At 41.6% G+C, this 23,071-nt stretch overlaps 1 protein-coding gene across 4 annotated transcripts in view; it reads left to right on the top strand.

Annotated features, from left to right (window-relative positions):
- Window positions 1-23,071, top strand: part of eya2 (EYA transcriptional coactivator and phosphatase 2) — a 111,205-nt gene that overhangs the window by 49,234 nt on the left and 38,900 nt on the right. For all 4 annotated transcript variants that reach the window (XM_012971488.3, XM_012971489.3, XM_012971491.3 and 1 more), the window contains 5 exon segments: window positions 3,129-3,247; window positions 6,628-6,672; window positions 7,370-7,418; window positions 7,608-7,750; window positions 11,194-11,310. In XM_012971488.3, the coding sequence (XP_012826942.2) occupies window positions 3,139-3,247; window positions 6,628-6,672; window positions 7,370-7,418; window positions 7,608-7,750; window positions 11,194-11,310 (463 nt within the window). In that variant the 5' untranslated portion in view covers window positions 3,129-3,138.

Below are 23,071 nucleotides of genomic sequence, written 5' to 3'. Positions count from 1 at the left end.
TTCATATTCAAGGACGTAACTATAGAGGACGCAGACCCTGTAGCTGTTGGAGGGGTCCAGCAGGTTTTGGGGGCCCAGTGGTGCACTGACTGATAAGAAAGTTGAATAACATGTTTTTTGGAAAATGTCTAATTCCGAAAGGTTAGGGTGTCCCTAAAATTATATCACTTTGGGGTCCAGTATATATTAGTTATGTCATAATATTCATCGAGATGAGGAAAGCTCAACTCCCAGCCACCGTTTAAGGGAAAAAGGCGTGTGGGTGGGGGGGAGTACATTTTTCACTTACATTTGAATTTCATACAAATCATTGGGATTCATAACATTCAAATGGATTCACGCTGCGTGCACACTGATGCACACAAGGGACAGGCACACAGGCATATGCTTGTGAGTCGGTGCTTAGTCTGTGCTGAGAATGACATTCTGCCTAATCCTGTCTGCGCGTTTAGGATTCGAGATTTAATTAGCGATGATGTTTGTTATAATGTTATTGTGAAATGGTGTGTGATTTGCCGGCACTGTATAAATACGTAATACCCCAGGGCCTCCAAATATGTGTCAAATAGAGGCTTATTTGTGGGGTTTAGGCAAGTCATCAGTTATAATCTGGGCTTTGTGATGTCACTTGAAACTTGTGTATAATGTAATATAATGAACATCCTATTATACAATAAGAGAATACTGCAAGTAACTGGGTGTTCCATGACCTGCTTTTACATGGTCACATAATTCCTCTGTCTTTATAATATACAAGAGCCATGAATATCCTGTAAATGATATCCTTATAAACACTGCTTAGTGATGACATTGGTTATAATTGCTGCTTAGTAGTGTAATTCTTTTTACATGATGTACTAACACATGTGTATTATAATACATAATGTACCCACGGTTGTAATATAGAAAGATAATAAAACGTCACCTTGGAGTTCCATGACCTGTTTAAATTTTCATGTCCTTTAGCCTTGTGCTTTTATATGGTCATGGAACTCATGACTATATATAATATATATATATATATATATATATATATATATATATATATATACACTATAATATCCTTATATATTATTCTGAAGGGGATGTAATGAGTCCTTAAGGCAAAGAGCAATTGTGCAAACTGGTTCTGAACATGGGGTGGCTGAAAGTCAGGAACAGGACAGGCAGGAGTGGGGCGGAGCAGGGGTAAACACAGGACAAACTCAGGACAGGAATAGGCCCAGACAGAACTGAGGCAAGGCAGGACTGGAGCAGGAACAGGAAAAGGCAAGAGCTAAGGGCCTCAGTGCTCAGGCTACAGGCCAGGAAGTGATGTGGGAGCTGGAATTATATAGGGCACAGCTGGCTTTGATTGGCTGACAAACAAGGCTACTAGGACGAGGTGGAAAAGCCAGGGAAAAGGTAACAGGACAACTCCACAGCTTCTCTCCTGGCCTAGTGGTTAAGGAAAGCAGCCAGAAGCTTGAAGGTTCCTTGCTCAAATCCCAGCAAAGCCTTAAAGCGAGCTTTTCTCCAACTATTGTGCTGCTTTGTTTTATAGGAACCTTCCACAAGGGAGGAGCTTCATGTTATAATAAACAGGAAGTTAGAGATGCAAAGAAAATTTAGAGACCTAAAATCTCTCCTCCTTTCAGTATAGTTAGTCAGAGTTAAGCAGCCCTAGATTGGACATCCCTGCATTTAAAATATAAATGATTGCCCTCTGAGGAGATTGTTCAATTGTCCAGACAGATGTTTATCCATACTGAGTGACACGTCCTGCTCGCCGTTAGAGGGGGGGCCAATGGGGCCTGTTGGCTAAGGTAGTCGATGGAGCCACTGACTTACTCGATTCATATGCTTTTAATCCATTTCCAACACAGACTGCCTTTGATGTCCCACCCCCCCCTCTTTTCTACCTCCCTCCCCTCAGCCCCAGCTGTCATCTCTTGGGTTCCGCTCCCTGACACTGCTCTGGAACATTGCTTTAAAGGCAGTCATGCTTCTCCCTAAACGCTTCTGCCCCAGGGGGTGGCAAATCAGGGTGACGAAAGGTTTTACAAATGCTACAGGCTGCACTATCCCGCTGCCCCTGCCCAGCTATACACTCTGCATCCATCACTGCCGCCCCGTCCGCAGGCCAAGTTCTCTTCTCATTCTTGTTCTCTTCCCTTGACATGCTAATCAAGTGCAGATTTTTCCATGTTATCTATTAAAAAAAACCTCTCAGCGGGGAGGAGGCATCGTATTTTGTTTCTCATTTGTATTGTATTAGGTCATAATTACAAGTAATAAGGATAAAGTTATTTTGAACATTATTTATGGTGGCATTCGGCAGGAATAGGAAAAAAATCGCTCTGAATACAGGTTTTCGGATTATCACATGTAATTGGCGTGTGGTGGCTAGAATCACGTGCACATGTATATTTAGGGAAGAACTAGGGGAAGTGTGTAAAATATTAGAACAAATTGAGGACAAATAGAATATTTTTGTCCCATTTGTTTCCCATTTAAGTTACAGAAATAGGCAATTCATGTATAATACATTTTTTATTCACATGGGCACCATTGTTTTTAACCAAACTTCCAAAGGATTCATAGAAGGGGCACTTTTAGATTGTAAGTTCTTCATCAGTACTTTTATCCCTTTCATGGCCCATTGGATTTGGCACTGAAGTCATTATGACCAATTACATAGATGAATTGCAACAGGTTTGTCAAGGTGCAGAGTGTTAACTTGCCCTTGTAATGATATGGCCTTCACTGCCTGACCATTAGCAGACCACCCTAAATCCTTCCAATACTGGCATTAATATAGGGGTTTATTTGTTTAAAATGCCACATGGGTTCAATACCTGTTTGGACGCTGTTTTTTGTTTCATTTTTTTTTTTCAAGTCAATTTCTGATGGAAATTATCAGATGATGTTCCGTCTCCAAGGGAACCAGCTCTCATTTCAATGCTCCGTTCTCTCAGGTGGAAAAACTTTAAAATGTTACTAAGAGAGATTTGAATAGTGAGTGAGGTTTGGCTTATCTGTTTTAATATTTATACTGTTGGGGGAGAGGAAGGAAAAAGGACTGCAGGAAATAGGCATTCATTCTGCAGAAAAAATGAATACATTATATTTCTTTTGTCTCACTCTAGGCACAAGGAAATGATAGATCTATTGATATCACAGAGCCTGTCTGTAAGCAGTGGGTCTTCTGAGAATCTCAAGTTCGACCTTTCCGACAGTCACCCCGAATCTCCTGATGACATAGAAGGTAGGAATGGGACTTTATTGTATTTATTGCATTGTAAAGTGATGCCTTGTTGCCCGGCAACCAGGGATGCTGCAGCGCCCCGTAAGTTACCGGGGCACAAAAACCCCTCCTGGTAACTTCAGTTATTAAACTGGAAAATTGACTCTTCTAGTGCAGAGAGCCCAGTTGCACTAGTAATACACTAGCTTGGGGCAAGGGGGCAGCATCGCAAGAGCCGGCTCAGAGTATAGAATCACCTCTCCTAGGAGCTATAAGGGTGCTAATAGAGCAGGAATCCCCAACCTTTCTTACTCGTGAGCCTCAGTCAAATGTAAAAAGACTTGGAGAGCAACACAAGCACCATAAAAGTTAATGGAGGAGCCAAATAAGGGCTGTGATTGGCTATTAGGTAGCCTCTATGCACACTATCAACTTACAGGGGCTTTATTTGGTAGGAAATCTTGTATTTATTCAACAAAACTCAGGAATTCAAAAATAACTCCCTGGTTTGGGGGCACTGAGAGCAACATCCAAGGGGTTGGTGAGCAGCATGTTGCCCCCGAGCCACTGGTTGGGGATCACTGTAATAGAGGGTACTATGCTATGATATAAGATCCCATTGTTCATATTATTGTGGGTGCTGAGCACCCACTATTAAGACAAATTAAACATTCCCAGAGCCTGCCTGTATCTGTTTGAAATACCTGGAGGAAACCCATGCAGACACAGGAGGAACATACTGCTTGAAGATAGTGCCCTGGCTGGAATCAAACTTAGGTCCTCAGGCAGTGCTAACCACTGCATCGCCTCGCTTTCTTATGCAGTTTTACTATTGATGCCAGTTCCTATGCAGTTTTACAGCTTTGTTCCAATTTGTTGCAAGCCTTAGCCAACCCCATTGAGCTGTTAAATGTGTAACTTTGGCATATGCACTTTAATTAAGAGCAGCGCCAACCTGGATATGCAGTTCATTTAACATCAGTTTTTGTGTCCTTTATGCCTTTGGGGGTGTTAAAAAACTGCAAACATCTTCTCTGGCAGGGCAATGAGGTCACTTGTCTGAAAATGGCAATAACCCTGGCAAAGTCTAAGGTTAAACTATCCGTGCGTAAGAGGCTGGAGGAATCTGTTTAAAGAATTATTGGCAAAAGTCTCAACAAAAAGACTTCTCCCTACTTCTCTTTGGGCTCTTGTTTAATAGCCTTGTCCCTCTCTCCCTTATTAGTGCATCGTTAGCAAAACACGCTCAGCTGTTTAAGCCATTATATCCTGTTGTTAATATTAGGGAGCTCTTTTGTGGCTACTAAATACTTATGTCCTCCAAGTGTTATTGGTCTGCTTGAGACCAGAAATATACAACCTGTGGCAGCTTGGCTTGTAGAACTACAACATACAGTTTTCACCACACTGGCACACTGGACGTTGTGTTCACTGTTGCCAGTGAGTTCAAAATGTTTCCCTCTGTAAGGCTGCAAGGTGTTTCTAGGTGTTGCACATCTATGAATATGCCAAAACCACATCTCAGCTATTCCTTCTAATGATGGGGCAAAAGAATTTAGTATTAGGCAAGAACGGAGCCCAGAATATTCCAGGCTCCCAGGCAGACGCTTGCTGGTATTGCCACATCCATTCTGGCTCATTTCTTATGTCACACACCCGCTTCTTTACCATCCCAAAACCAGTATTTGGAAATCTGATCCGGCATGCTTCTCCCATACCAGACTTTTCAGGGTTTATGCAAATCTGGAGGGAGCATTTCCGAACACATGGTGCCCTCGGAACCACCTGTGCAGGCAGCCATTGACTCACCGGGGCAGATTTCAGCCAGAAAATGCACACTTTGGGGCCTCATGATTGCAATGACTAGTGGTTACAATTAATGGCTCCTGCACGGGTGGCCCGGATCAGTATTTTTTCTCTGTGGGAAGCAGTGACAAGTGACTGGGGCATCTGGACCGCCTCAGCGGGCAAAACGTCCTGTGTGCCATGAGCCTTAGACATGGGGGTTCAGTTTTTTTTCAAATGCCTGTTGTCGGTGTTAAAGTCAGTAATAACCTGCTTATTTTAACACTGTTTCTTCCTACATTTCCAACACTGATGAGAGCTTCAGCAAGACCCATTTAAAGACCCAATATCATTAATAATGATAATGGGTTTCCAAGTAAGGGGTCCGATACCTGTAGAAGAGCACAGTTACACTTACAAGTAATATTAAAGTAGTAGTTCACTGTTGACTATATGTGTTTTAGTAAGTAACAGAATGTCATATTCTGAGCAATTTCAGTTGGTCATCATTTTTTATACTTTTTATTTTTTATTATTTGCCTTACTATTGTCCTTTCCAGCTTGCAATTTCTCATACTATCTGACCCCAACAGCCAAAAACCTATTGCTCTGTGAGGCTACAGTTTTATTGTTACTGTGAGTTTGTTTTATTTATCCTCTTTCTATTCGGGTCTCTCTCCTATTCATTTGCCATTCTCTCATTCAAACAACTGCTTGGTCTCTAGGGTAAACAGGACCCTAGCAACCAGATAGCTGTTGAAACTCCAAACTGGAGAACTGTTGAACAAAAAAGAAAAAAAATTCAAAACAATAAAGAAATAAGACCAACTGCAAATTGCATCACTGTCTCCGGTTAAAAAAAAAGGAATTTAAGGGTGAAGTAATCCATTCAAATATAAAATGTTAAATGTGAAAAAGTTGCTAAAAGTAAACAAAAGCAATGTCAGTGCACACCTACTGGGAAATGTAAGAAAAAGTGTAAAGTTTGCTACTGGTCTAATCAGCTATAGCAACCAATCAGCAGGTAATATTTACTGGTCACCTGTTTAAAACCAAACATCTCATTGGTTGCTATGGGTTACTACACCAGGGCAGTGACTTTTATTACATATGGGGGCCTCTCCTCTTGTGTCTGGCTGCCATCACTCATTTATATAATCACATCTGTCCCATCCCACCCCTTTTTGTCTATGGGTTGGGAGAAGGAGGGTTGGGGTTGGGCATGGGTCGGCCATTTGTCAACCCATACATAGCTTTTGGGTGGCATTTCCAACCCTAGTAATGTCCTTGTACTGTAAAAAAAAGTACCTAGTGGCAATCTATGGTCCTGGATAAAATGAATCAGTCCTCCCCTCTTGCTTAAATGTAATTTGGATTTGGTACCAGCTCTTACATTCAGTTTCATTCAGAAACTCTGAACCCGGGTTACACACATATTGTTCAGTGCAGAAGAAGTTGAAAAGGTAAAGAGTCTTTTCCAAACCTCAATTAGCTCGAAGTCTGCGCTTTTCCTTGGCAAACACCCTGACCATGTGAAATAAGTCATTAAATCTGCTTTCTCTTCTTGTCTGCCTCAGTGAGGGCAACGTTTCATTTCCATTTCATTATTTTTCCAGATAAGTCAAAGAAAGTGTCTTCCAGAGAAAGCTTCCCACATTCAGGTAAGGACTTAGGAGTCCTGGCTGCCTGCAAGGGCACTTGGTGCTCACTTATATCTCAGTTTAGGGTGTGTAATTGACAGTTTGTCAGACTGGGCCTCTTGGCGCCCACCAGAGAAACTGACATTTAGGGTCAAATTACAACAATTAGATGCTGACACTGCCTTTGGTGTCATACAGACCTAATAAGAAAGGGCTGATGGGAATTTAACTGACCCACTAGGACTGGGGCTAGGGTTGCCATCTTTCTGAAGACTTTTTACTGGCTGGTGGGGGGCGGGCACAAAAGGGGGCAGGATTGTGATATAAATGGGGTGTGGCCATGATGAAAAATGGGCAGAGCCGGAGTGAGGGTTATGGAGTGCTTAAGGGAACAAATAAGGAAATATCTAGGCAGATTAGGATGGGTCAGGGGATAATCTTAAAGAAATTACAAATTTACGGACAACTGGGGTCCAACTGGAGAACCTTTGAGTATCCCGTTATGAACTGCAGAGAATGATCTTTTCCTCATACTTTACTGTCCATTCTAGGAAATAGTAATACAAAATAATCTCTACATATAAAATCCATTTTATATTCTGTGCAATAACAACCAAACTAAATGAAACCAAGAAAAGGTTTTGTATTTTTCTTGCATTCAAGCAGATCCTGCCATCCTGCTGTGCTCTCTAATGTTTCTCTTCTTTTCCTCTTTAAGGAAATAGCAAGGAATCTCAGCAATTTATACCTGAAGGAAACTACTCAAGGTAAAGCCGGTTTTCTTATCACAGATTTTTCCCATATCTCTGCATGAGAAAGAAATGTTAAATATCCTGTTTTTACTGTATAGTTAGTGAGTTCTTAGAATACTAATAGATATAACTAGGAGTTTTTCATTGTCACCATTATTTATGTTATTAACTGTATCTTTATCCACTATTTTATTTGTGTTATAGGCAATACCCTCATATAGTGTCACCCCCATCTGTACCAGGGATGGCTGCTTATGGACAGACCCAATACAGTGCGGGGATACAACAAACAGCGGCTTATTCTACGTATCCACCCCCAGGACAATCTTATGGGATCCCATCATACAGTAAGTGTGATAATGACTCAGCTCTGAGGATAATGGTACATGTATGGGATCTATTACTCAGAATGCTTGAAACCTGGGTATTTCCAGATAAGAATTTCCATAATTTAGATCTCCATACCTTAAGTATACTAAAAAATAATTTAAGATTTGTTTTTCCCCAAAAAGGATTAATCATAGACACCCATGTTCATCTTGTTTCTTCCATGAGTACAGCCTTATTCATTCCATGCGTGCAGCCTCCCTTGTTTGTTCCATGAGTACAGCCTCCTTTGTTCATTAAATGAGTACAGCCTCCTTTGTTCATTCCATGATTACAGCCTCCTGTGTTCATTAAATGAGTACAGCCTCCTTTGTTTGTTCCATGAGTACAGCCTCCCTTGTTCATCTTCCACTTCCACATTCCATGAGTACCCTTGTTTCTTCCATGAGTACAGCCTCCCTTATTCCTTCCATGAGTAAAGCCTCCCTTGTTCATTCCATGAGTACAGCCTCCTTTGTTTCTTCCATGAGTACAGCCTCCCTTGTTTATTCCATGAGTACAGCCTCCCTTGTTTGTTCCATGAGTACAGCCTCCTGTGTTCATTCCATGAGTACAGCCTCCTTTGTTTATTCCATGAGTACAGTCCCCTTTGTTTATTCCATGAGTACAGCCTCCCTTGTTTATTCCATGAGTACAACCTCCCTTGTTTGTTCCATGAGTACAGCCTCCTGTGTTCATTCCATGAGTACAGCCCCCTTTGTTTATTCCATGAGTACAGCCTCCCTTGTGTATTACATGAGTACAGCCTCCCTTGTGTATTACATGAGTACAGCCTCCCTTGTGTATTACATGAGTACAGCCTCCCTTGTGTATTACATGAGTACAGCCTCCCTTGTACATTCCATGGGTACAGAATTCCTTGTTTATTGCATGGGAACACCCTTCCTTCATTAAAGGGGTAGGAGCTTTTTTGTTCATTCCTGAACCTCCTGGCCTTCCTCGTTCATTCAATGGGTACAGCTTATTTGTTTGCTCCATGAGTACACCCTTTTTTGTTCATTCCATTGGAACATCTTTGCTTGTTCATTCCATGGGTACAGCCTCGCTTGTTCATTCCATGGGTACAGCTATTCTTGTTCATTCCATGGGTACAGCCTCGCTTGTTCATTCCATGGGTACAGCCTTGCTTGTTCATTCCATGGGTACAGCCTCGCTTGTTCATTCCATGGGTACAGCCTCGCTTGTTCATTCCATGGGTACAGCCTCGCTTGTTCATTCCATGGGTACAGCCTCGCTTGTCCATTCCATGGGTACAGCCTCGCTTGTTCATTCCATGGGTACAGCTATTCTTGTTTATTCCATGGGTACAGCCTCGCTTGTTCATTCCATGGGTACAGCTATTCTTGTTTATTCCATGGGTACAGCCTCGCTTGTTCATTCCTTGGGTACAGCCTCGGTTGTTCATTCCATGGGTACAGCCTCGCTTGTTCATTCCATGGGTACAGCCTCGCTTGTTCATTCCATGGGTATGGCCCTGCTTGTTCATTCCATGGGTACAGCCTCGCTTGTTCATTCCATGGGTACAGCCTCGCTTGTTCATTCCATGGGTATGGCCCTGCTTGTTCATTCCATGGGTACAGCCTCGCTTGTTCATTCCATGGGTACAGCTATTCTTGTTTATTCCATGGGTACAGCTATTCTTGTTCATTCCATGGGTACAGCTATTCTTGTTTATTCCATGGGTACAGCTATTCTTGTTTATTCCATGGGTATGGCCCTGCTTGTTCAATCCACAGGATTTGGTAAATGCAGCTAAAACATGTTGAAGACTAACTCAGTAGTGATGTGGTTAAGGAAAAAGTGGGGAAAGAGCTGGAATCCAAGATATCAGTGACCAGCAACAATGTTTGGTATCCGGTTTGAGGTTTTTGCCAAGAGGAACTGTTGCTTTCATTTCTGGCAAGGCCTTCAAGCGCTGTACAAAGGCCCCTCATTCCATTCGTCCTGGAGAAACGCAGGATGCCAGATTTCAGGAATTTACATCAGGGATGAAGTTCCACCCTCACACAGTCTCGCACAGACTCAAACAGAATCAAAGGCACTGGCAAATAATTGGGCAGGGTGTAGAAGATAAAGTCAACCACTTCCATGCTGTTGGGGGAAGACAGGAGGTTATCCCAATGTTATTGTATTTAGAATTGTAATTAGTAAAGGAAAGCAAATACCTATGCTGCCATAGTTTTATGGTATCTCTCTGTACAGGTTATGAGCAAACTTAGGGGGCTGTTCCTGCTGAATTGTGCTTAGTACAGGGGAATCCCTATGCTGCCATAGTTTTATGGTATCTCTCTGTACAGGCTATGAGCAAACTTAGGGGCTGTTCCTGCTGAATTGTGCTTAGTACAGAGGAATCCCTATGCTGCCATAGTTTTATGGTATCTCTCTGTACAGGCTATGAGCAAACTTAGGGGGCTGTTCCTGCTGAATTGTGCTTAGTACAGGGGAATCCCTATGCTGCCATTGTTTTATGGTATCTCTCTGTACAGGTTATGAGCAAACTTAGGGGGCTGTTCCTGCTGAATTGTGCTTAGTACAGCAAAATACATAGACTGGCATGTTTACATGTGCAAATAACGTTTTCATTGCATGTACCCCTTTAAGAAAATGTAGTCCATTCATGTCTTCCCCCCTCGTCTTGAAACCAGCAGGTCAGAGTGTGTTTCTGCAGATGATATACTTGTTTTATTTTTATGGGGTTGCTGTTCTGTTTGGGAGCTGGAACATTTCCAGCCCAAATACTAAACAGTTGTTTCTCATAGAGCAGGTGAAAGCAAAAGCCTTTGCTACCGGATTTCGACTTTAGGGCGCACACATGTCAGTCCCATATGTTGCTTATAAATCCTGTAGATTACCTATTAGGGTCCCTCGTATGGCGCATATGCCCCCTGTGCGTGAACAGCCCCACCTGGTCGGGAATTTCCCAACAATGAGCTCCTATTGTTTATAGTCCCGTGCTGAGGTCATTAGCTGAGACAAGACAGGGCAAAGTGTGGAAATTAATTTGGTGCTAAGTTTTCTTTCTGTTTTTGAGTTTACAATAATCCTTTGAGTCTTGGAACTTACAACGCTATTTAGAAAGTGTCAAAGTTCTAAGGTTTTGTGCTTAGACGCACTGTGCCGGTCCCACCTGATGCTGAAACGGCCAAGAGAGAACGTTTCTGGCAACGCCGGAACCCAGTGACAATATGTTCATTAAAATTAACTCTGCATTGTAAAACATTATGGGAATTTCATGAGAAGTTTTACAAATTCAAAACAAATTTATAAGATATTTTAAAATTGTATCGAAAATAATAGGATTTCTCCAGGTCTGAGCTTGCATTCAGAACACCATTTTGTGGATATCAACCAGCAAGAAAAAATCTTCATAGTCGTACTAAAATGTTTCTTGTTTTTTTCCCAGGCATTAAAACAGAGGACAGTTTAAGTCATTCCCCGGGACAGAGTGGGTTTCTTACCTACGGCTCAAGTTTCAGCACCCCACCTCCAGGGCAGGCACCGTACACTTACCAGGTTCATGGTATGTATGAGTAATTCTGTAATGGGTGCAATTGTATTGGTTTTTGTTGCATATACAGCAATAAGCAGACTGTAAAAATGGCTAGTAGATTGGTGCTTGGCCAGTTACAACCACCATAGGCTTATGGGTTCCATTTGGACCAGGACACTCTATCGGCAGTGTCGGACTAGGATGCCAGGGACCCACCAAAAAACCTTAGACCATGGGCCCAATCTCTAAACAATTTTTCATCCACTTAATACTCACTCTCTATATTTTCCTAGTTTGTTTTATCTTTACATACTATAATCTATTCTTCTATATATTTAGTTGCTTTGTTCCCGTAGAAAAATTAGTAATGACCCTGAATTGGACCAAATTACTAGAAGCAGGAGGGCCCACTGACACCTGGGCCCAACGGGAATTTTTCTGGTATCCCTGTCTGTCTATATCGGTATAGTGTTGCTATGGTTTTCCAGTGTTTGGATGGGTTTACTTTACTAGTCTGAAATCTGGATTGTAGGTTCATTGGCTTTTGATGAAACAGGCCCTAGTGGGTGTGGTTGTGCCTGTGGGAAGGAGATTAGATTGGTCACGCCTCCGAGGAAGGACTGATGGAAGTATAAGCTGTTAGAAGTGATCTGGAGTGTGCTACATAATAAGTTCAGGGGAATATAAATTAAAGTAGTCCACCACTACAAATGTATACAGGAGCCCAGACTGCTACAAATAGATTTTAGTGGGCATGCAAACTTTAGAGTGCAGTGTCGGACAGGAGTACCTGGGGTCCACCAGGGGCCCACCAAACACACAAGCACCCCTGCCGCTGCAACCCCACCCGCGCCCTGCTATGTTCATTGATAAGCAGGGATATGTCACCGTCAGGCAAAAGTCAGGCTCGAGGATCCAAATGCATTGGGTTTACCACAACCTTTTTAGGTCCTTTGCCACAACCAGAGGATAAATGCAAAAATATTGTGAATGAAACATCTGGTAGAAATGACAGACCCCTCTATGACCTGAACCCAGATACAAAATTTTGCCCTAAAAAGATAAAAATATTTGTATGCCCCTGAGATCCGGCTGTAAAAGTCGGGCAAATAACATTCAAAGCAGGCAGGCGCCCTTGTTCTGTAAGCATTTAGATCAGAGTTTTTACGCCTTAAAGAAACATCTGCGTGGGTAATCTCTTAACCAGTGCCACATCTAGGCTGCAGGAGTCGGCGTTCTGGCACCAAGGGGTTAACCGCCCAACAACCGAAGCAAATTTCCAGCTGTCTCAGTGGAATGTTTAGTAACATAGGACATGACATATGGCCTGAAACGTGTGGCTTGTGCTCTTATCCAAAACAAGCCTGAGAGCCGACATCAGGGGACATTTCCCATCTCAATAAAAAGTTTGTATTTGTTGTATCTGTCTGTGTGTATCTGTCTAACAACTTCATTTCTTCCACATACTTACCTCTAGGGCTTTTATATGAGCTTGGGCACCTGAGAAACTTGACTATATCCAGTTTCACCATGGATATTTTAAGCTCCTTTTGCCTTCTAGATATAGATCTGCTCTCTCTGTCACTGAGATTTACTGTATAGCAGATTATTGTTGTGTGTTGCTAAGAGGGGAATCAATATGGCAGCTTTCTGGGGCAAAAGCAACAAGGGAGGCAGAAGTGAATATATCTGAGTGCGTGCTTTTATACCACCTCATAATGCATCTGCCTATTCCCAATTCCCTTTTCTCGTGTTTCCTAATACTTACAACTGTAAAATATGCCATGCCACACAGTTACACCCATTTACCCAATCTGCACCTACTATTATCCCCCCACTGTTACTATAGGCACCATCTCTCCCTACTATACCTGCTATCCCACAGCCACAGTCCCTTCCCAGAGGCTATTATCCCCCCACTGCTACTATAGGCACCATCTCTCCCTACTGTACCTGCTATCCCACAGCCCCAGTCCCTTCCCAGAGACTATTATCCCCCCACTGCTACTATAGGCACCATCTCTCCCTACTATACCTGCTATCCCACAGCCACAGTCCCTTCCCAGAGGCAATTATCCCCCCACTGCTACTATAGGCACCATCTCTCCCTACTATACCTGCTATCCCACAGCCACAGTCCCTTCCCAGAGGCTATTATCCCCCCACTGCTACTATAGGCACCATCTCTCCCTACTATGCCTGCTATCCCACAGCCCCAGTCCCTTCCCAGAGGCTATTATCCCCCCACTGCTACTATAGGCACCATCTCTCCCTACTATACCTGCTATCCCACAGCCCCAGTCCCTTCCCAGAGGCTATTATCCCCCCACTGCTACTATAGGCACCATCTCTCCCTACTATACCTACTATCCCACAGCCACAGTCCCTTCCCAGAGGCTATTATCCCCCCCACTGCTACTATAGGCACCATCTCTCCCTACTATACCTGCTATCCCACAGCCCCAGTCCCTTCCCAGAGGCTATTATCCCACTGCTACTATAGGCACCATCTCTCCCTACTATACCTGCTATCCCACAGCCACAGTCCCTTCCCAGAGGCTATTATCCCCCCACTGCTACTATAGGCACCATCTCTCCCTACTATACCTGCTATCCCACAGCCACAGTCCCTTCCCAGAGGCTATTATCCCCCCACTGCTACTATAGGCACCATCTCTCCCTACTATACCTGCTATCCCACAGCCACAGTCCCTTCCCAGAGGCTATTATCCCCCCACTGCTACTATAGGCACCATCTCTCCCTACTATACCTGCTATCCCACAGCCCCAGTCCCTTCCCAGAGGCTATTATCCCCCCACTGCTACTATAGGCACCATCTCTCCCTACTATACCTGCTATCCCACAGCCCCAGTCCCTTCCCAGAGGCTATTATCCCCCCACTGCTACTATAGGCACCATCTCTCCCTACTATACCTGCTATCCCACAGCCCCAGTCCCTTCCCAGAGGCTATTATCCCCCCACTGCTACTATAGGCACCATCTCTCCCTACTATACCTGCTATCCCACAGCCCCAGTCCCTCCCCTCACGACTACAGTCTCTATGATTATAGAAGGCACTACTATAAAGGGGTGCGTTATGGTCTTTATTTTTAGTATTTTGTTTTAAAGCAAACTTAAGATAGCACAAGGCTCTGTAGAACCAATCCCAGGCTTCCCAGGGTGAGTGGAAAGAGTTAACTAGAGCTATTAAGGAAGTCGGAAGCTTTTGCCCCTAAGGTATGCCCTGTGGCAACCATAAGCCTCCTGCCTTTCCCACGCCACTGCCTGTACTCATTCACCCTTAGCTACACGGGGCAAGCATGTTTCCTTAGGCTGAGTAGTAATGAAATTGGCTCATAAATTGCCCTTCTGGGTACATTTCTACCTCTTTTACTTTTTTTTTTTGTCTTTGTGAAAAAACCTGACCAAATGTCTGAAGACTGACAGCCAACGACAGCTGCAAGCCCGTGTGATAAATTTCATTTTTCAAGATGATTCCCACAAGGCTTTTTAAGTTCTGGCTTCCAACCTCTAGTGGAGAGTAAAGTTTTAAGTGGAGACAAAAACTATTTGGAAAGAAAATATCCCCTGCTGCTTTCCAGCCATCTTTGATAATAAAATGTCATGCGTATTCATTGTCACTTTAAGGGCCGCTTCAAAGCAAAAGGCAGCCGGAATGTGTGCGATGCTTTCCTAAAATATCATTCTGAATCGGGGATTTTAGTTTTGACCCTAACAGTTGTACTATGGGATATATATACACACATATAGAAATATATACTATTGTTATTATAACTTGGGTCAGAAAGTATAATCCTAATGTCAAAAATGTTCCTGGTAATAATCAGGGTGGAACTGGGGATTTAACTTTAATTTTCTAATTAAAAACTCTTTAAATGAATGTAAATGATAATAAGGACGGGAATGTGCCTCGGGCTGCAGGGCGTTGAGTGACAGAATCATTTAGGTGTAACAGGCCAGGGTGCCTCCCAGCCATTCTCTCGTATCTGGTCTTGTCACTTGTTTTAATTTAGTGCTAATTCATTCTAATATCTTTGTTTAAAAAGCAGTGTGCAGATTCCAAGAGAGTAATTATTTCTCTTTAAAGGGCAATTAAGTGAAGTTACTGGCATAGTTTTATGGTATCTCTCTCTACAGGCTATGAGCAAACTTAGGGGGCTGTTCCTGCTGAATTGTGCTTAGTACAGGGGAATCCCTATGCTGCCATAGTTTTATGGTATCTCTCTGTACAGGCTATGAGCAAACTTAGGGGACTGTTCCTGCTGAATTGTGCTTAGTACAGGGGAATCCCTATGCTGCCATAGTTTTATGGTATCTCTCTGTACAGGCTATGAGCAAACTTAGGGGGCTGTTCCTGCTGAATTGTGCTTAGTACTGAGGAATCCCAATGCTATGTTACTTTAACATATAGAAAGTGTGGAACATGCATATACTAACCCCACTGGATAAAGGTGCTATAATTACAGGTGTCCTTTGTACTGTATTACTGGCTCTGAATGCACATACATAGTCACAACTGGTGCAAAGTGTAAGGCACATCGCTGCATGTTAGCAAACCCATATAGCAACCTTTTTAAAATGTGTTTGGGCCTCTCTAATGGCATATAAGTTACTTTTAACACCTTTCCCAATTGCAGAAATTGCTCTGTCATTTATCTGTATGCTACACTGGGAAATACATTGTAGTAATGTCACTGTGCTAGACAGAAAGCTTAAGCAGGACACACATTAATCCATTCTTTCATACAATTCTCTAATTTCTGACGAAATTGTGCAGTTTTGAGGTCCCCAAACTCGGGATCTGACCTCTCAAACTCTGACGTGAGTGATCCAGCACTGACCAGCCAAGCCAAGTGACCGGGCAGACTGATAAGTCTAATTAAAAAGTTATTGGGCAAAGTAGGCATGAAATTGGAAGTTGCCCATTTAATTGGTTACTGGACTGAGGTAACTTTGTCTGTGCCCAACCTCCAATTATAATCCGTTGCCCGCATGGGGTGTTGCTGTTGCCCATTGTCTGTCTATTTTATAGAACACAAACTGCTTTAAGCATTGTCTATTTTCCCTTTACTGGCACAGTTATCAAACAAAGCAACCCAAGGCAAAGTCAAATTATAAAGACCTCAGTGGCCACATCAAGTCGGGAAATTTCCCATTCTTGCCATCGACGTGCCATTGAGATGTGCGCAAACACACACGAAAAAAGGCAATTGATAGCAGCTTTCGTCTAACCTCAATTGCGGTGGGAAAATGCTGTGCTCGGAACATGCTGGAAGGCAATTGTCAGACACAGAGATAAAATACAGATCAAGAGCAAGACTTCAGCCAGAAGCCGTCAGACAGTGCCTTCAGCTACTAAAAATGTTGCATTCCTGCCTAGTGGCACGTACTTATAGCTATATATATATATATATATTTTTATTTTTTTATTTTTATTTATTTATATATATATAATCAAACTTAGCTTAGGAAAAAATAATTTACTTTATTAGGAGGCTGACGTTTCAGCCCAATCACTTTGAAAAAGGCCCTTGTTTGGGCCAAAACGTCAGCCTCCTAATAAAGTAAATTATTTTTTCATAAGCCCTAAGTTGTGCGGACCTTCACTTCACTTTGGATATATTACATTACATTACATTAACATTTATTTATAAAGCGCCAACATATTCCGCAGCGCTGTACAATAAGTGGGTTACATACATTGGACATACAGAGTAACATATAAAGCAATCAGTTACCGATACAAGAGGTGAAGAGGGCCCTGCCCAAAAGAGCTTACAATCTACAAGGAGAAAGGGTTGAGACACAAGATATATATATATATATATATATATATATATACAGACACATAATCATAATGTGTGCCTAAATTGTGTCTTAGTTGCTTAGCCATCATTCTGTTTGTATGTGCCATATGGTTTGCTTGGTGCATTCAAAGGATACTGCCTGCTATTTGTTTTACAATGTAGAAGTTGTTGTACAAGACACATAAATGCCAGAGGCAGCCTCCAGCCACGTGGGGTCCATCTGGCTAACAGCCATTCCTATTTATGCCAAAGAGACATTGTGGCAATGCCAGGCTTTTAACTGCAGGGTTAATCTCCGAGAGCCTCTACTGATCCCGTTAGAGACTGACGACATCTGATCATGGTAAAGTGATTTTTTTTCCAAAATGCCCATTGTGCTGTTCTCTGGGTGGCAGCCTCCGTGGTTGTAGGGGGCCCATCTTGATAAGGTCACTGACTGATTTTATTATGTTTGCTGGAAAAAAAAAGGAGTTTTAATTCATCCAAGACGCTGGCAGCTCCCCTGCCTCTGCTGGATTTTGTGTGAGCATTGGGTGGCGGGGGGGCTTAGTTTAACTCTGTGAGATTGATTTGAGGCACTTAGTATTGAACAAAACATATGTTGTCTGACTCATGAATTATCAGCTCCTAGCGATATTAGAATTATTTATACTCTCGGGGAAAGAACGTTCATATTTGAACAGGGACAGCTCTTTTGTAAAGCAAAGGGTACCTGTCGTGGGCCCCCCAGGATGACAGGGGCCCCTTAGGGGTAAAAATTGTTACTCAGAGTACAAAGGACATGTTTTGCAACAATTATATACTTTATTATGGATGTCAGGCATGTCCAACCTGAAACCCTCAGCTGTTGTTTACGCCAAAGTGCTACATGCTATGATATAAAATACAGAATAGATATGTAAATATCAATTATAAATATGAGGGCAGCATTTACACCATGCCTGAAGCCAGTTACCTGTACATCCCAATTATAAGAATACTTTCAGCTCTAGGTTTGGGCAAATCTGTATTTAAACATTCGTGAGGCTTTTCCAATCTGTAGCCAGAGCACTAGGGCCCACAGAGCCAGGCCAACCTGTAGCCAATCAGAAAATGGAATGATTTACTGGATTAGACCAACCTGAAACATTGTGATTGATATTCCACCATGTAGCCAATCAGAGATATAGAACAGTGGAAAGGTTTCCATGGCTAGTTCAACCTGTAGCCAATCAGAGCTATAGAACAGCGTATTGGTAGGTTTTTGTGGCTATTCCAACCTGTAGCCAGAGGTTGGAATATTCACAACACAAACTTTAGCAGAGCCGACTGCTTGAAGAACAGCAGCAAAATATATACTGTATGTGAATTTATATAAAAAGTTCACAGATCAACTTTTATTCCAAAAGCTAGCAAAATGTGATCCAATAGTTATAAATCTAATCCTCCTCAGCCGCCCAACTGCTGGGAGTTGTAGATAAGAGCAACTAGGCGGCCAAGTGCCTGACAGCCCTGTATTAGATAAGAGCGCAATAAACGTCCCAATGAATATTGTGCCATGTTAATTACACAAACAAGCTGCGATGCGCCTAATTGGGCTGAATAAATGACGTCTGATCGGCTTCTGACACAAACACACACTTCATGGGTCCTAGAAAGTTACTTAACCTCGCCGTTCCTGCATTATGGGAGGACTGGGAGTAAGGCATACTGAATAAATGAAATTGAAAGAAAAATTCCTTCGCTTCTGCTGTATTTAACCCCTGACCCCCGCCATAATGAAAAACAGGCACGGTGGCTGCAAATCCCATCTAGTGAAACCACCGCTGTGTCTTTGGCTGAAGCCGACTGAAACGCCAGTATCTGTGTGAATGCCAGCTTAATACAAACTGCGCACCCACTTGACACCCAAAATGCTTTGCTTTGTGCAGATCTTGGCTTGGACCCCCATCAATGTTGGCTGGGCAATAATGGAAATAAGAGGCAGATGTATCATAATGTTCCAGTTCCTTTATTAGGGGTAGTCTTACCCGTGCCATTTTTTCAGACTGGCTGCCCACAGTCATGCTTATTATCACCCATAGCCCTACTATATTGGTAAAAAGCTCTTACAAGCAGATGAAAGGGGGATTGAACCAGTGATCAAGGGGGCTTTGTCTAACATAACGGCGGGCAGGGCTAAGCAAAGAGGGTCTGGAAATGGTTTTTCATAGGCATAGCTGCAATAGTAACTTACTCGTAGCCTATAGAGCAATACCATAACCCTATAGGGAATTCCCCAGCTCTGTATTCACTCAAAAAAATATGGGTGTCATTTACCAATTTTTTTTTTCAAAAGCCCCCAAATTCGAATTCCAAAAAATTAAGACAAAACCCATTGAAAACGATGGATAGAATATGAATTTGATGCATTTGAGGTTTTTTTTTACAGTTTAATTCGTTCAAGTTTTTTATATATCAACATTTTTAAGGAAACATTCGAGTTTGGTAAAATTTGGAATGAATACGGAAGGAAAAAAAAAACTCTAAAATTTGAAAACTAATAAATAGGCCTTTATGAGTGAATCTTTATTATTGAAAAGATGGGGTTTTTAAGGGCCTTGAACGGGTTTATTTTATTGTCACCTTTTGATAAATATGCCTTTAATACCCAATTTTATAGAGCAAATTCAGAAGCTGCATTTCTATTTTAGCTATAGGGTTTAGCAATGTTGGGAGGTGTTCTGCTAGAATGAGCCCCCCTGATTACTCTATAGTAGTAGTAGTATATTACTTTTTTCTTTGGGCACTTTTTTAACTTTATTTTTTATTTTATGGCTCTGGTGGGCCCCGGCAGCCCAGACCCGATCTCCGAATGGGTCGAACCCCAAGGTGCCTCCCCGCCGGACGCGTCCCCTGCCACACACCCCTAACCCCCCCTGTCCTCCCCTGAATACGCGTATGTGATCACATCAGGGGAGGACATCGGAGGCCAGGGGAAGCGGCAACAGGGTCAGGGCTGGAATTTTCTCAGTGTCCCAGCGGCCCAGTCTGACCCTGGTCCAGTATCCCTCCCCCAACGCGCCACCGATAAGTTTCATTAGAGTGCGGGTGTCAGACGGGTGGGGGGGTTTGCGGGGAAGTGTGTGAAGGCCGCAGCAGTGGCCATTGGGGGGTGCAGTGGCCCCTGAGGCAGAACCCCCAGTCCGACCCTGGTTGGATAATTTTCTGTTTCCCCCCCAAATTTTACATTCAACTTTTCAGTGAGTTTCAGAGACATTTGGGGGCCTATATATTATGCTGTGTAAAATGAAATTTGCTGAAAAAACTGTGTAAAAAGCTGTGTAAAATAAGTGGAGAAGTTCGCGTTCTGAACGGCAGATTTGACACCTTTATTTTACGTAGGTTCCAGTGGACGAAAAAAATGACGATTTTACACAGTTTTTGTACATGGTGATGTGTGGCTAATTTTGCTGCCATTATTTACACAGCATAATAAATCTGCTCCTTGGTGTAAAGGCTGAGTAAGAGCCCGTCTGTTGTAACATAGACGTCTGTAATATAGAAGCCTGTTGTAACATAGACATCTGTAATATAGAAGCCTGTTGTAACATAGACGTCTGTAATATAGAAGCCTGTTGTAACATAGAAGACGTTAGGAGTAAGTAGAGGGAAATACTATTAGGTGAGAGCTTTGGGCTTTAGCTTGAAACCTCACAAAGGCAAAATGCTCCAATCATTTTTTTTTATTTTTTTTTTCAAGAAATGTATTGTGATATAAATATACTTAACAACCAGGGGGAGAAGACAAGTTTGCTCCATAAAACCAAACTCTCCATAAAATAAGACTTTTTTTTTTTTTGTAAGTTTTTTTTTTTTTTCTCCCTTCTCCAGATGGTTCTGATTAGCTTTAGTCTAAGATTATGGCGGCAGAGCTGATTTTTAGCCCTCCAGAAAGTCCGTGGGGAAATTGAAGGCCTCATTTGTTAGGGGTCAGATCACAAGTTTTACAGTACAATTAATGTTTCACAAATAATGCTTAGGAAATCTTTTTTTTTTTTTTTCTTCAAAAGTGCTTGTTGACATGAACTATCCAGTGATTTCTACAGACAGAGGTTGCTCTTTAACTGTGATAATCTCTCCATTTCATTTAACTTTATATTTGCTTTGTCCTAAAACCACCCCCAAATTTGATTTATTATTACATTATCTGCACTGATGTGCGTTCCTTGCAGCCAGTAAAAATAGATTTAAAAAACGGTGTTGTGGTAAGCCAAAAATATCATAATAAAAAGGCAACTGTGCTGGCAATATGAGCATTTGATTGTAAGCCTCTGTGTATTTATTGCTTACCTTGCCGAGTGGCCTTTGTAAATATATATATACAGGTATCGGACCCCTTATCCGGAAACCCGTTATCCAGAAAGCTCCGAATTACGGAAAGCCCGTCTCCCATAGACTCCATTATAAGCAAATAATTCAGAATTTTAAAACCGATTTCCTTTTTTTATGTAGAAATAAAACAGAACCTTGTAATTGATCCCAACTAAGATATAAATAATCCTTATTGGATGCAAAACAATCCTATTGGGTTTAATTAATGTTTTATTAATTTTTTAGTAGACTTAAGGTATGGAGATCCAAATTATGGAAAGACCCCTTATCCGGAATACCCTTGGTCCCGAGCATTCTGGATAATGGGTCCTATACCTGTATATACATAAATAAATTAGTTTTCTTGTTAAAAATTTTACTTACATTATACATGATTGTATTTTTAATTTTTTAAATAATTTTATTTGAATTCTTATTTATATAAATATATATATAACTAAATCATTTTTTTGCGTTACATATAAAATTACTTTATTTCTGTATTTTGTACCTGAAATGTATAAATCATTGCAGGTACAAATAATTCTATTATTTTTCAATTATATCTATATCTGTCTTCTTTGTTTTAGAATTTTACTTGCATTTTAAATATATATATATATTATATTATATTTTGTATACTTTTACTTGCAGTACATACACAGGTATAGGACCTGTTATCCAGAATGCTTGGAACCTGGGGTTTTCTGGATAAGGGGTCTTTCTGTAATTTGGATCTCCATACAACCCGTTTGTTTTGGCTCCAATAAGGATTAATTATATCTTAGTTGGGATCAAATACAGGTACTGTTTTATTATTACAGAGAAAAGGGAATCATTTAACCATTAAATAAACCCAATAGGGCTGTTCTGCCCCCAATAAGGGGTAATTATATCTTAGCTGGGATCAAGTACAGGTACTGTTTTATTATTACAGAGAAAAGGGAATCATTTAACCATTAAATAAACCCAATAGGGCTGTTCTGCCCCCAATAAGGGGTAATTATATCTTAGTTGGGATCACGTACAGGTACTGTTTTATTATTACAGAGAAAAGGGAATCATTTAACCATTAAATAAACCCAATAGGGCTGTTCTGCCCCCAATAAGGGGTAATTATATCTTAGTTGGGATCAAGTACAGGTACTGTTTTATTATTACAGAGAAAAGGGAATCATTTAACCATTAAATAAACCCAATAGGGCTGTTCTGCCCCCAATAAGGGGTAATTATATCTTAGTTGGGATCAAGTACAGGTACTGTTTTATTATTACAGAGAAAAGGGAATCATTTAACCATTAAATAAACCCAATAGGGCTGTTCTGCCCCCAATAAGGGGTAATTATATCTTAGTTGGGATCAAGTACAGGTACTGTTTTATTATTACAGAGAAAAGGGAATCATTTAACCATTAAATAAACCCAATAGGGCTGTTCTGCTCCAATAAGGGGTAATTATATCTTAGTTGGGATCAAAGTACAGGTACTGTTTTATTATTACAGAGAAAAGGGATTCATTTAACCATTAAATAAACCCAATAGGGCTGTTCTGCCCCCAATAAGGGGTAATTATATCTTAGTTGGGATCAAAGTACAGGTACTGTTTTATTATTACAGAGAAAAGGGAATC

This window comes from Xenopus tropicalis, chromosome 10 (assembly GCF_000004195.4).
Source record: "Xenopus tropicalis strain Nigerian chromosome 10, UCB_Xtro_10.0, whole genome shotgun sequence".
Lineage (NCBI taxonomy): Eukaryota > Metazoa > Chordata > Amphibia > Anura > Pipidae > Xenopus > Xenopus tropicalis.
The sequence above is the reverse complement of the archived record's forward strand: the minus strand, read 5'-3'. Positions and strand labels throughout refer to the sequence as shown.